At 46.9% G+C, this 14,064-nt stretch overlaps 1 protein-coding gene across 7 annotated transcripts in view; it reads left to right on the forward strand.

Moving 5' to 3' along the window:
- cabin1 (calcineurin binding protein 1) overlaps positions 1 to 8,161 on the forward strand; it is a 37,542-nt gene extending 29,381 nt beyond the window's left edge. For 6 of the 7 annotated variants that reach the window (XM_035536043.1, XM_035536049.1, XM_035536044.1 and 3 more), the window contains exons 34-38: positions 262 to 336; positions 4,282 to 4,627; positions 5,547 to 5,681; positions 5,801 to 5,991; positions 6,081 to 8,161. In XM_035536043.1, the coding sequence (XP_035391936.1) occupies positions 262 to 336; positions 4,282 to 4,627; positions 5,547 to 5,681; positions 5,801 to 5,991; positions 6,081 to 6,224 (891 nt within the window). In that variant the 3' untranslated portion in view covers positions 6,225 to 8,161. The remainder of the gene's footprint in view (positions 1 to 261; positions 337 to 4,281; positions 4,628 to 5,546; positions 5,682 to 5,800; positions 5,992 to 6,080) is intronic. The other variant, XM_035536048.1, reaches the window with a different exon arrangement.
- Positions 8,162 to 14,064: the final 5,903 nt, after the last annotated feature.

The following is a 14,064-nucleotide window of genomic DNA, read 5'->3' on the forward strand; positions in this document are numbered from 1 at the left end:
CACCTGATTGCCAAGAGCTGCTGTTCTGCAGTTTTTTTTTTCTCTTTTTCCCCACTCTATGACTGGTTGAATTTGGGCCTCCGTATTGGGCAGTGGTTTTATTCTCAAGGTTTCTCCTACCTGCAGGGAAGGGCCTGTTGTGTTTGTGCTCCAAGACTGGGCTGGTCCACAGACGCTCCCTGGCCAGGGACGCGAGGGTCAGGGGACGGACCCGGATGCAAGGCTATCTACTGACTCTGCACTCTCTTCCTCCCCCTGCAGGTGGACGAGGACGTTGCGTTGGACCAGGCAGTGAAGTTCTGCCAGATTCAAACGGCGACATCAGCACAAAGACAGGTAACACACACGCGCGTGCATATAAGGAGGGAGTGTGTATGAACGCATGTGTGTAAGAGCTTGTTCTGAAAGGTTGTGATGTCTTGGAGAACCCAAAGGCCCTTTCTGGGCCACTGTTTTAAAGCTTTCTGAGTTTCCTAAATTCCATCGTGTCATTCTGCATCTCTCTGAATTACACCTTCCTTTGAAAAGAGAGTTTGTGAGACTGAAGAAGATGACAGATTAAAAGATTTCGAAGCCATAATGTTTCAAGTTGGGCCCGCTAGGCATTAAAGAGCGTAATGCATGTAATGAATGCTGTAAACGTCAGGTGAGGAAAAACCAGGCTCTGTGTGGGCAGGCTGACAGAGAGCTGTGTTGTACCTTACTGTTCACACACACCAGTCACCTTTTACAGGACCGTTGGACGTGACGAGGTCGTCCGGCCATACGTGGCCAGGGGAGCTCAGCTCAACACGTGCTGTAAATGGCAACAAACGTTTCTGCAGCAGTTCTCTTTGCGTAGGGCCGTTTTTGTTGACTGTTAAACACACTGTTGGAATTAAACAAACCTTCAGTTCAGCAGTTGTGCTGTTACATGCTTGCTTTCTTGATTTTTCTTTTTCTTCCTTTCTTTCTCGGTTTGCCTCATGTTGCGGTCTTGTTCCTTTTTCATTTGGTGGTTCATTCTTTCTCTCCTCCAATATTCCTTACATTTACTCTCTCTCTCTCTCTCTCTCTCTCTCCTTGCCTTGGTTCTCTCTTGATTAGTGCTTCGTTAGGGTGCAGTAGCCGAGGGCGGGTTCTGGGGAGCCCTCAGTAGGTTAACTCTCCAGCTGTCCCTCAAACCCCCCCCCACTCTCCTCACACACCCGCGGACCCTCGCACCCTCTCGCGCACACACTGACTGCATCTTTGCATGACCTCAAGGGCTCAGAAAAAGAACAAACACTCCAGAGGTCAGTCTTATTAGGTGCTGACGTCCCAGTTTTTACTGCTTTCTTAATAATAGTAAAGACAATATTTTATTGCAGTTTACCTTTTTAATCAATTTTTTAAATCAGTATATTCAAACAGTTGTGAAGCCAGTGATGAGACAGCTAAAGTTTGGCTTGCTTTCCTTTAACAAAGCGTGTACAGATGCAGGGCTCTGGTGCATTTTGCAGACCAGCTGTACGGTAACGAAGCGAATGCTGTGTAGTGCCCACGTTCTCTCTCTCTCTCTCTCTCTCTCTCTCTCTCTCTCTCTCTCTCTCTCTCTCTCTCTCTCACACGCACACTGGCGGAGACCCTCAGTCTGTGCATGTATGTACTTTATTTATGGTCCAAAATCAAACTGACATTGCCTTTGAACTGAGCTCCAGTTTTGGCATCAACAGTCAAAATTAGTCGTATTGTTTCTCCATCCAGCGGTGAAGGAGGGATTCAGTTCATTTCCAGATTTTGTGTGTTTGTGTGTGTGTTTCGATGCAGCCTCATCACCTGTTTCCGTGCCGAATCCAGATTCTATCCTGCTTGGCCTTTTATTTGTTGTTTTGATATCTACTGCATCGTGACACTATAATTGTGTGTGTGTGTGTGTGTGTGTGTGTGTGTGTTGTATATGACACTGTACTGTTGTTGGCACCAGTATTAGGCCCGTACTGGTAATGCTGACCCATAGACAGATGCCGTGATGTCATATAATTTCACTGTTGTGCAAGTTGGTGATTATCGGCTATTTCAGTGGCATGAACGTAGTTATTTCAGATGACGTGACTAATATGATGCATCATTATTTGCACAGCTTGCATACAGCTGTTCATGAAAACCTTTTTTGGTTTTGTTCATGTGTACAAGAATGCTTGTGCTGTATTTTACGTGTCTCAGTAACCTCCTCGTTTGGGTCGTAAGCCCTGCCCCTGTCTTTAGGGTAAAAGCAACCTTACATTCTCCTCGTTCAAGAAACACATTTCAAATGTCATCACTTCTCCTTTTTATTTCCACCAGCCATGCAGAAGAAATTGAACTGACCCCAACTTTGCTGTGATTCGCGCTTTTGGCATCTGGGCAATATAATTAATCCTCATGTCTCTTCCTCCCCCGTAAACATAATCATCGCGTCGTTTCGCATATGGAGCCCGCCCCCTCTAAGCCTTTTTCAAGTCCTCGTTTCCATAATTGCTGGAGAGCGGCGATGGCATGACGTTTCTAGTGCTCCGTGATGCGCCGCCTGCGAGTAGGGCGGGGCCTGATGGTGACCCCGCCTCCATCGCGTCCGCTGAATTCCAGATGGGCTGGCCGGATGTGGGAGGACACGGCCCAGCGGAGGGCACATGGAGCGGAGGAGGCTGTGTTTGTGTGTGCGTTCACCAAGCCGGACACGTTCGTGCTCGAATCGGCGCTTGTGTTTAGGAGAGGGAGACGTGATGGGCGGAGTACAGGGGAGAAAGTTTAGAGGATTTAAGATAAAAATGACCAAGTATTCACCTCTGACTCACTTCTGTACACAGGAAACCCCCCACCCTCTCTGTTTGTGTGGTGTAGGGCAGTGTGTAACATGCTAATGTATCTGTTAACACAAACACACTGTTTCTGCTGTTTGTATGCTTCAGCACTTTCTACCTGAGCTGTTATTGAGCTCATGGCATATCTCATCATACCTCTGACTCTCCAGTGCCGTCCTTCACTAAACTTCTTACTGCCTCCTGTCTTAACTGTGGTGATTTGTTTTCTTCTTGGTTTGTTGTTTCTTTTATAAACTGTGGTCTCTAATAAGACCAGGCACTGTGATCAAATCTGCTGAGTGTACCTCCCTAGCCCCCTAGTGGCAGAAGGTAAGTAGATAACAGTGGTTGCATAACCCTTACCCTTCAGAGAGGCTGTGTGTGTGTTGAATGCATCCATCCTCCAGCTCCTCCATAGGAGCAGCCTGTCGGTTAAATCTGTGGAACTGGTAACTTGGAGTCTGAGCTGCTGGTGTCCAGTCCGGACTGGCCCTAATTAAAGCCGAACACTGAACACTGTGTTCAGGCGGTTTGCCTCTGCTAGGCTCCAAACCCCTCTTCCCTCCATCCCTGCTCCGGCTTATCCGAGCCTGTTCTCGTGCTATTTTTCTCTTGTCTCTCCCGAAGCGGAGACCAGCAGCGCCGTTCTCTCTGGCCAGAGAGCAAAACTCGGACAGGTGGGGGGGGGGAGGTGGATTGCGTGGTCGTTTGATCGGCTATTGGCTGTGTTCGGCCAGGTTGCCTCGGCAACGGCCGATCCTGTTGTTATGGGATTTGTTTGTGGAGCTCCGAGTGTGTCCCTGAGTGGTTCTCTAAACTAAGACACACATACACGCACGCGCGCATACTCACATGCGCACTCCTCTCTTTTTATCTCTCTCTCTCTCTCACTCACACAAACACACACATACACACACACACACACACACGCTCGCTCCCTCAGAACCTCAGGACCCTAATTGTGATTTGTTCATGCGCTGTGTTTGTTGATCTTGAGGACAGAGTGATACGCAGGACGCAGGAGAGGACACTCGTCCAGGTAGGCCTCAAGACGCAAACCGATTGGTCATGTTGAGTGGAAAGCTCGCGCGTTGACTGGACTTCTCTTTGTTTCCCTATAACAGTCGGGGGTGCCTTCAAAGTTGTTGACCCGGGTAGGTTTAAAGCTAATAGCCTGCGTCGCACAGGTTCTGTATGGGCGATGCTTTTCCTGCTCCAGGTTAGCCCCAGGTCAAGGTTTAGGGGTGAGCAGAGGTTGAAGTTCTGTGTGAGTTTAGATTGTGAGAGGTCCTGAATGACCCATGTGGAAGGAACGGTCAGTGATGTCTTTTTTTCACATCAGCTGTGTGCTCTTCTCTTTCTCTCTTTCTCTCTCTGTGTTACTCATCCCTCTGTTGTACTTTTTGTAAGTGTCATCCACAATCACTCAGTTGTAGGAGAGGAAAAATGACCTCACTTCCTCTTCTCTTCTCTTTCCCAGAATTCCATCGATGCCCCCGTCACTCCCAGGTTAAGCAAAGATCAGCGGGACATCTTCTTCCCTACGTCCTTCCCGTCTTCGTGCCTGCACACCCACATTCACCCCCTGCCTGTCCAAGACCACGACGCCAGACTAAGCAAGGCCTCGCGAACACTCCCTGCACACGCGCACACGCACACGCACACTGCCCACACACACTCGCTCCCCGCACACACTCAAGCTCACTCGCACACACCCAGCGCACAGACACAGCTCCTTGGCCAGCCCTCAGCTCAGCAGGACCCATCGCAGCCCAGGACGGCTTCCATTCAGCCAGTAGTGGGCATGGCATTCTTACCCCACACAGGTAAAGCACACTTCAGTATGCATGAGGCACTTTTTTGTATATATCTTTGAAAGTATAAATGTGGTGTTCTAGTTATCTGAAGTACGTGAACCCATCTTTGATGACATGGACACACCATTTTTATTGATCTGGTTTGGATTTATCGAGAGACTCTCTAACAGACCAGTAGAGGGCAGACTGGAACACTGTTTTGACTTAATGCGTAGGCTTGGGATTTCAGCAGCAAAAAGCTGGCAAACAAACTGATCTTGTGTTCAGGTTATTACTGCTTATTAGCTAAATTTCACAGTAATAAATTACACCAAATTGTAGTTGACAACACTGCCATGGTTGCGCTTGAGGAAGAAGTGGCACATTATAACGTCGCCGTAGGTCTTGCCCCGTGTGTGTGTGTGTGTGTGCGTTTCATAAACACGCATTTTCCTTTTTCTCGTACACACACACACACACACACACACACACACACGTGCAGACGGTGCTCAATTGTGCGAGTCTCTTCATGTCAGGCTGCTGTGTTCTGTGCTCCACACTTGGTTGCTAGGGAAACAGATGGATAGATGGCGCAGAATATTGCATTAACGGTTTGTGAATGTCCATGATGCGCACTACCGTGGGTGCATGTGCGTGTGCACACGCCTCTATAAGGCCAATATATGGCTAATGTGTATACAGTGGACTTCCTTTGTCCCAAGGTTAATATTATTGTGTTAATAGTATATGTATTACTATGTAGCACTACTAACCTTTGTTTAAACTACACTTTTAAGCATGAATTGATTACATGTTCATAGTCAAAATGGTGAAAAGGTCTTTCCTGTGATGATTAAGAACTCTGCTGGGCTCTTGCCATGTACAATATTCATATCACAACGTGTGTGTGTGTGTGTGTGTGTGTGTGTGTGTGTGTGTGTGTGTGTAGAGGACAGAGAGACCTTTGCTCCAGAGGGTCTGGTGTACAGACAGCAAGAGTCTCACTTGTGTCAGCAGATGAAGTTGGCCACTGTCTCTCAGAGTCACGACACACCGGAGTGGAGCTCTGCACACACCGGCACAGGTAAACACTCTGCACGTGTGTGTGTGTGTGGTTGTTGTTTTTTTCCCACGAACATGCAGGAAACGTACATGTTGTAGTAGACCAGGGTGCGTGTGTGTGTGTGTCTTCCATCCCTGCAGAAGGCTCTGAGCAGTTGAAGCAGGGGGGCGACTCCAGCCGCATCCGATCCCGAATCCCCGCCAACATGCCCAAGCTGCTCATCCCGTCCACGTCCACCAAATTCCCGCCGGAGATCACGGTCACGCCCCCGACACCCACGCTCCTCTCACCTAAAGGCAGCATCTCGGAGGAAACCAAACAGAGGCTCAAAGTAAGCTGATAACCCTAGCCCTCAGCCTTCCGAGGTGTTCCCCGTTCACAGACACCCCAGCGTTTCTGACACTTCTCTCTCTCTTCCAGAACGTGATTCTGGCATCCCAGTCAGCAGCTAATGTGAAGAAGGACACTCTGGCCCAGCCGGCGCTTGAGGTTCAAGAGACGTCCAGCCAGGAGTCCTCGCTCGACAGCGAGTCCGATGAAGAGGATGACTACATGGACATTTGAACTCGGACATCTCGCCTCTAGGGGGCACCAGAAAGCACAGCATTATCCCAGATGGCACTTTCTAAACACAACCCCATCCCCACCCCTGCTTATTTTGAAGCGACGGAATGTTCCGGTTTCTCTGCAGTGTGTGCACTGCTGCGGTATACACGTTCTCTCCAGCGACTGGGGACCAGATCTGGCTCTCTCCTCTCCCAACGTTCTTGTTGGGTTTTTTTTGGTTTGTTTGTTTGTTTGTTTTTTCTCGTGGCACGGCCATGCTGGCAAGTGCCAGTCGAGCGCCCGCACCCCCGAAGACGCAGCCAGGTGACCTGGCAAGACCGTGACGGCGCCGAAACCAGCAAGACTTTCTCTTCTGTCTACACTGGTGTTTATTCCAGGCACCCCTGCAGACCGTCCATTTAACGCAAACAGTGCAGTGGTGTCCGTTCCACCTGAATATTTGGAAACAACATTTAATTTTGCTGCAGCTTAAATGGAAAGTTTTACATCTCAGTTAAGGTGCTTAATCTCAGACCCACTGCTGCACTGAATTGTCAGCTGTCAGCATGCAAACACCTAGATTTTCAAAAACAGTGTATAGACGTTTTTTTTTTTTTTTGTTTTTTTTTTGTTTTTTTTTTTACCAACGTTTTCATATAAATGTGTCTATGCTCTGTGTGTGTGGGATAGATATCATTTGCCCACCTGAAGCCTCTTGCATGGCTCTCTTGCTCGTGAGTTGGTGCTTTATCTCTGATGACTTTGCCCAGTCCGACCGTCTAACGGCAGCATGAGTTTACAGCTTCCTGTAGCGCTTACCAATTTAAAAAAAAAAAAAAAAAAAAAAAAGATTTCTGAACTGTTTCCCACCAAAGTTTACTTTTATCTACACATTGGGTAATTGCATCACTTGGTCAGTGTATGGCCTCTCCAGGCAGCGGGGAGCATGACCACATCAGCAGCAGACGCACCCGGCACTGCGTTTTGATTGGTGGACTGCTCTTCTAGAGACGCTGTTCCTGTTTGTGTTGGACTCCTGCTCTGTCTCCATTTCTCTCTCTCTGCTCCTCATATCTGTTCTGCATTTGCATTTTGTGAGTGGTTGGGTTGTAGCAGTGCATGCAGTCCTGCCACCAGCACTGGGACAGGAAGGACGACCACGTCACACTCAAACCCGAACGGCTCCGCTGTGCGCGTGCACCTCGCGACCCTCGTCTTAATCGAGTCCGTCGTGTCGTGAAACGGCATTTCCACGGGTTTTCACCGTCTGGGGTGGGGAGGAAAGTGAAGACTGGGGGCTTTTCTTCTGCTGATTTCATCCGTTTGTGTTTGTTTTTTTTCTGAACGAGCAGTGTTGTTCGGAGTCTTGGAGAGCTGGTGCTGGAGTGCATGACTGAGAAGCTCCTAGAAGGCGCTGCGTGTTTCATGCTGAGTGCTCCACCCTGTTTCAGCCTGTGCTCCACCCTCTGCTGCCGCACATTTCAAGGGGGTCATGTTGACCTTTCCAAATGGCTGAACTTTTTCTTTTTATGTAGTTTTCTATGAGTCGATGGATAAATAGCCTCCAGCATTTTTATTGATTACTAAATTAAGAGGAAAACTTTTTTTTTTGCTAGGGAAAAAGCTTGTGTTCATAAATGAGGGGAAAAAAAGTGTAAATACAATGGACATTCAACACGCATGTCTGACCAAACTACCTGTAAACAGATGAAGATGTTTGTATTTTTCTCTCCTTTGTAAAAATGAACTGTTTTTTTTTCTATTTGTATGGCTCTGCTGTGCTTGTACAGAGTGTAACTTCTCAGAGGGTTGAGCGAGGGCTTTTGGACGCTTCTCTGGAGACGGGCTTCTTCTGTGCTCAGGCTTTTTCCACAGAGGGTTGATGACTTCTCTGTTTCTTACTCGCTGCATTCAAAATGTCACCAAACCAAAAATAACACTTGATAACACTTTTACCCTGCATTCTGTGTTGTTTTTTATATACACTATAGCCTTACTCTACAATTAAGCTTCAAGTTCTCTTCAAAACAAATGTCATGCCAGCCTGCACACGATAGACATCAGATTGGGAGATTTCTGACTAAACTAATGATACTTTTTTCTTTTTTTCTCTCAAAGCAACAATCTGCCCGATCCTAAAAACAGCATTTTGGATGCATGGCTTTGCAATTCAAATTTTGCTTTCCCAGCAAATGAAGGAATGAATGTCCTACTGAAATGATTCTTCATCACTTCTACGGTGTGCTAGCTTAATTGTGAACTCTCTCCTGCTATGTTGCTATCCATGAGGTGCTGCCCATTGTCACGGTCCGTTGTAGCCCAGCCGTGTCCGAGGGCAGCGCAGCGCTGGGCCTGGCTGGGCCTGGCTGGCATGAATCCCTGTGACGGCGTCAGGCCCCGTTTAGCAGGTCCCAGAGGTTCCTTATGAAGTGCTGCCAATTTGTCCGTCTCCCTTTAGCAAGCACGCTACGCTTTCAACTTTTTCTTACATGTGAGACAAAATGTGTCTCCTTTTCCTCAAGGTCAGTTGGGAAGCACTGACCCTCCTCCTCTTCACTGTCCGCTCACAGTGGTAAGTAGTGACTTTTAATGCTGTACTGGGTTTAGGTTTGTTTTTGGTTTAGTTTTTTTTTATCTTTTATGCAAATTATTTTGGTTTGCCTTTATGTCTAGGTTTAGAGGACCATTTTAGAGCATTCCTTGTTAGCTTTGCTTGGTGTTTAAGGTGCTCATAAGTTCCTCACAAGAACCTAATCTCCTCTTCTCCATGTGCTGAGAGCACTGTGTACTGTCAATTTGACTTGACACATTTTTGTTTTTTTTTGTTTTTTTGGGTTTTTTTTTTTTGTTGTTTGCCCAGCATGCCACACACATGCATACGTAGCCAAGCTCAATGTGCCGCTTAATGGCTAGTACCTGAGTCCTGAAAGTGGCCAATTAGAGCATCAAAAGGGAACGTTGCATGGCTAATGCCAGTGAAAGGTGTGAGATTTCTCGTCAGGCCGGGGGGGGGCTTTATGGCAGCCCCCGCAGCCGTCTGATTCTTGGCTGCTAGCTGCCTGTGTATTGGCAGCTGTTAAGATGTTGAGCACGGGGTCCATGAGGGGCATGTGGCAAATGGCAGACCTGCCTGACGGGCAGACCTGCATGGCAAATGGCAGACCTGCCTTGACGTCTTCTGCCTTGAGGATCTGGGAAGAAGGAGAGGAGTTGGCAGAGATGTACCAAAATAAAAGATGAGTAAAAAAGCACCTTTTGGTTTGTTTTTGTTTACGAGGGAGATTTCTGAAGGCAAAGCAAAGATCTTCGTGGATACCAATAGTTCCTTCACTTGAACTAAGTTCTTTAAACCTTTTGGTTGCTCCCATTTTCACAGCTTTTAAGGACTGAACAACACTGTCAAGTTCAAACTGCCAATGTGGCGGCTTCATGTCCACACTTGCAAACCTGGACCTACTCTAAACACAACACATGCTGGTCATGGCCATGGCTTTGAGCTACACTCCTCAGTTTGTGCTGTAGCTCTGACCTAGGATCAGCGTGTCCTCCATAAAGCCCACTTCCCAAACAGCACGAGACCAAAGCCAAGCTGGCTGTAGGCCAGCGTCCGTCAACACGGAGCTCTTCGTGAGTGGGGTGTGGGTCAGCATGCCTCTCTTGATCTCTGTGGGGTCTTCTACAGGAAGCCTCCTGTGATGTTTAGATACGACACCTCGGACAGCTTTACGTTTCCTCTGAATGCAGCCCATGTGTTTTCAACAACACATTAATGGTATTTTAACCTGAACAAAGAACAAATGCATAAATTTGTGATGTGCTTTGCAGGTAGAGGAAGTTAGCTGGGAGCCAAGAGAACCCAGCTTTGACCTTTTTTTTTTTTTTTTGGTTTGTTTTTTGGAAGGACTAGTAAAGGTTTCTACCAACAAAGTAAGAAACTGAGGATTGGAGCCAAGGTTTCTAAAGTTTGCAGCATTGTATTCATGAATTTTCGTACTTTTTTTGGGGTGGGGGGTGGGTGCAGCCTCCTTCCCCATAAGTGTGTAACCATGTGTGTAATTTCTAACTATGGAAACACCTTGTAGGTGTTAATAAGCTAGCAAAACCTTAGCCCTTACAGAGAGGCTGGGTGTCCGAATCCTCAGCACCGAGCCGCTAATGCTGGCAGCGGTGGAGAGGATTTCTCCTCACACACACTACTGTGCACAGGCTCGACCTCCCACCTCCGCCTCCAAAACCTTCACAGCCCTTTTACGCCTTTAATGCATTTGAACGACCTCCGTCCCTTATTCTCCAGCCTCCGATGTAGGAAAACTGTTCATCTTCTCTCTCTCTCTCTCTCTCTCTCTCTCTCTCTCACACACACATACTCACGCGCTCTCTCTCTCTCTCTCTCTCTCTCTCTCTCTCTCTCACACACACACATACTCATGCGCTCTCTCTCTCTCTCTCTCTCTCACACACACATACTCTCGCTCGCTCTCTCTCTCTCACTCTCTTCATCTGTCAACCTTGTCACTGTGTGTAATGGTCTGGAAGTAGATGCTGTTGAAATGTACACCTTTCCTCTGTCAACATTTTACAAGCCACAGCTTGAGTGCACTTAGCTTTGGCTAGCGGAGACCTCCTGCATACAGGCCCAACAAGCAAACGGGATTTAATAATGAAGAATGACCCCTGCTAATGTTCTCTGTGAATCAGTCGGTGGTGTGACGAGACACTGGGAGGGGTTTTGTCAGTTTTGAACTGAAGATGCCATGTTGTTGCTAAAAACAACAAGAAGAACAGTTTGGCGAGTTTAAGAATGAGTTTCCAAATGTTCATATCCAGCCCAACCCTGTCTGAAGTCATGAACCTGTCCTGAGGGCTGCCAGATCATTCAGGAATACATGCAGGCGTGTGTGTCCGTCCATCCCTCCATCCTTAGTATGGAGCGAGATGAGCCACAATCACATGTGGTTTCCACCAGCTCTTTCCAGGTGGAAGAACAGATTTGGCCGTCACGCCTTCATGAGAGAGGGAGAGGGCAAACTGAAACAGAGGCGTCAACTCCTGCCTCTCTTCACCCTCCTGAGGTCTCTTGATGATAATCTGAAGTCTGTCAGGGGTGTGAGAGGATTCTTAGACATTCTCTTTCACTCTGTATGGGTGAGTTTGATTTATAAGACTAATATACATCCACTTAGTGTGGCCTGTATTCTTAAAATCAGTCAATACTTCACAGCTAGAGCAAGCTTTCAGCTCATAAATGAGCAGTTTGGCTGGAATTGTTTCTCCTTTTATGGGTGGATTTAGCTCCATTTCACTCTCAGTGCATTCATAAAGATGCAGTTAAAACACACTTCCATCTGTGAGTTGGGTTGATATTGACTGAAACTGAGACCAACACTTGGGGAAACTGTCATTTGTCCCCCTGAAGTTCTGAGCGTGGACATTAAAACAAAAGGTTAGCAGAACTCACAGGGACTGAGCTGACTTGAATGGGATACCAGGCGAGACGCATCATCGTGCGCTCGTGTTAGTTTTATCGCAGCAGTGCTTTTATGCAAAAATTGGTGGTATGAAGGTATTACTAAAAAAGCCTGAAATGTACTGCACCAAAGCACTTTTAGAAGGTATTTAAACCCCCAAAATGGCAGTGCTGCATGCTGAAAACGTAAAGGGGGTAACCGGATCATAATTTAAAAATAATTAATTATAATTTTAAAAAAAAAACAAAAACCCTAAATTAGCTACCTTCATTTGAATCAGCTGTAACCGATCTGGCCCTCAGATATTAAGACTTGTAAATTCTATGTCAACTCAAAATAAACTTTATAATATAAATACTGCTGTGCTTTAGGTTCCTGTTGATCTATAGTGGGAGCTCCACTGTTGGCCTTCAGTGTGTGGAATATTTCTGCTCCAACCTACAGAGGAATTGCACATTACAACGTGGACCGAGACTCCTAGCTCAAATATCAGAACTTCTGGACTCTCTAGAGCAGAAACAAGTTCAGATGCAGGACTAGGCAGAACAGACTAGGGTGAGCTGCCAGCATGTTTTTCTTTTTGAAGCAAAGCTCACATTTTATTATTTAACCAATCAACATTTTAAGACCCCCCCCCCCGTCTCTGGAGAGTCTCCAGACTGGCTCCGGTGCTTACTTCCTCATTTGTGAGTACAGCAGTACTCATTCCATTTTGCTTTCAGTCACAAATGAATATCAATGGTTGGCAATGCCCTCCACAGATTATTGGCCCAGATAAAAACCCAGTCTGCATGTTTGTGTTTGTTCTCTGTAACTGGAGACCAATTATGCTAACAGGCTGTGAAGTACTGGGCCATACAGTCAACTTCTCTCCACTCTTTCATTGTCTCGCATCCATTTCCTGCCTCGACCCTTTTCTACCTCAGCCATGTGTGTTCCTTCAGTACTCTTCTGAATCTGGGCAGTGTTGACCATCTCTCCTTCTCCACACACACATATATATATACACACACTCTCTCACTCTCTCTCTCACACACACACACACTCTCACTCTCTCTCTCACACACACACACACCACACACACCCCCCCACACACACATATATATATATACACACACTCTCTCACTCTCTCTCTCACACACACACACTCTCACTCTCTCTCTCACACACACACACACCACACACACCCCCCCACACACACATTCTCTCTCGTTTCTCTGCCTTTTTCTCTCTCTATGCATGAATTGAAAGCATTAAGTCCCTCGGGGTGAATGTGCTCGTGCTTCTAATGGGATTAAGGACTGAAGAGCATTGTCACGTCTAGACACTCTGAATCCACAACCCGTGCTGCTCTCGGCGTGGGGGCCCAGGCACGCCCCTCAGGTATGCTCACCTGCACACCCGCCCCCAGGCCCCGCTTTCTGTCATAGCTCCATAAATGGTTTATTAGCTGCTTTCCCTGTTTCACTAATGGAGGCGACACATTCACCTGAACCTTAACTGACCACCCTGACAGACCTTCTCATATAAATTCGCACAGAAAAAGAACCTCATCTGAGAATTCTAGATGTGAGTGGTTGATCATTACTGTATAATAGAGACATACATGATGTGTAATATATACATGTGATGAACAAAAAGCAGGCTTGGTTATAACACTTAGCAAAAAGATGCAATTTAACAACTTAATACTCTCCTGTGCAAATAATAAGGGTGTTTACCTTTACAGTATTTAGTATGTAGCGTTCACAGAGACTATAGCATTGACTGCAGTTCCATTGACTTAAACTAATAACGAGACCCAAAACAAATTGTGACTTACACATATGATGTGTAATTATCATGAGCATTCTCACAGTTTTAGAGTGCGATCATTGTCTCTAGTGAGACTGTGATTTCTGTCTGTGGCTGGAATAGCCAGCATCTGTGCTGCGTGTGAGAGAATTGGTAGACAAGTCTGTGCGAAGTAGAAAACGTCCCCAGAATGCAAAAGCTTCTGTTTGTGTGCATGTGTAAATGTGTCATTCAGGTCTAAGGTACTCTATGGTCCTGCTCACATTAGCTGACTGTATTAGTGTGGTTTTGCTGTTGACTTGGCTGACGACACACTCTAGGAAGGCCTGTGCGTATTTGCTTAAAAGTCTTTTAGCGGTCCATAAAGATGGCCTTCCTCTGCTAGTCCTCTTCCTGTTGGGACTCTATCAAGGCTCTGCTAAGTCTCTTTGATTTCGACCATCCTCCAATCCTGTCACGACATTGACTCATCACTGGGCCACTTCAAAGGGTGCGAATGGGGGCCCAAGCCCCGCCCACCCTCTGGGTCCCCTTAAAGGCGCTGGGCGCGCTCTCTGCGCTTCAGAAAGCTGCCTGCCCTCACCCTCACACCACTA

The sequence above is a fragment of the Electrophorus electricus genome, chromosome 18, assembly GCF_013358815.1.
Source record: "Electrophorus electricus isolate fEleEle1 chromosome 18, fEleEle1.pri, whole genome shotgun sequence".
In the NCBI taxonomy this organism is placed as follows: Eukaryota; Metazoa; Chordata; class Actinopteri; order Gymnotiformes; family Gymnotidae; genus Electrophorus; species Electrophorus electricus.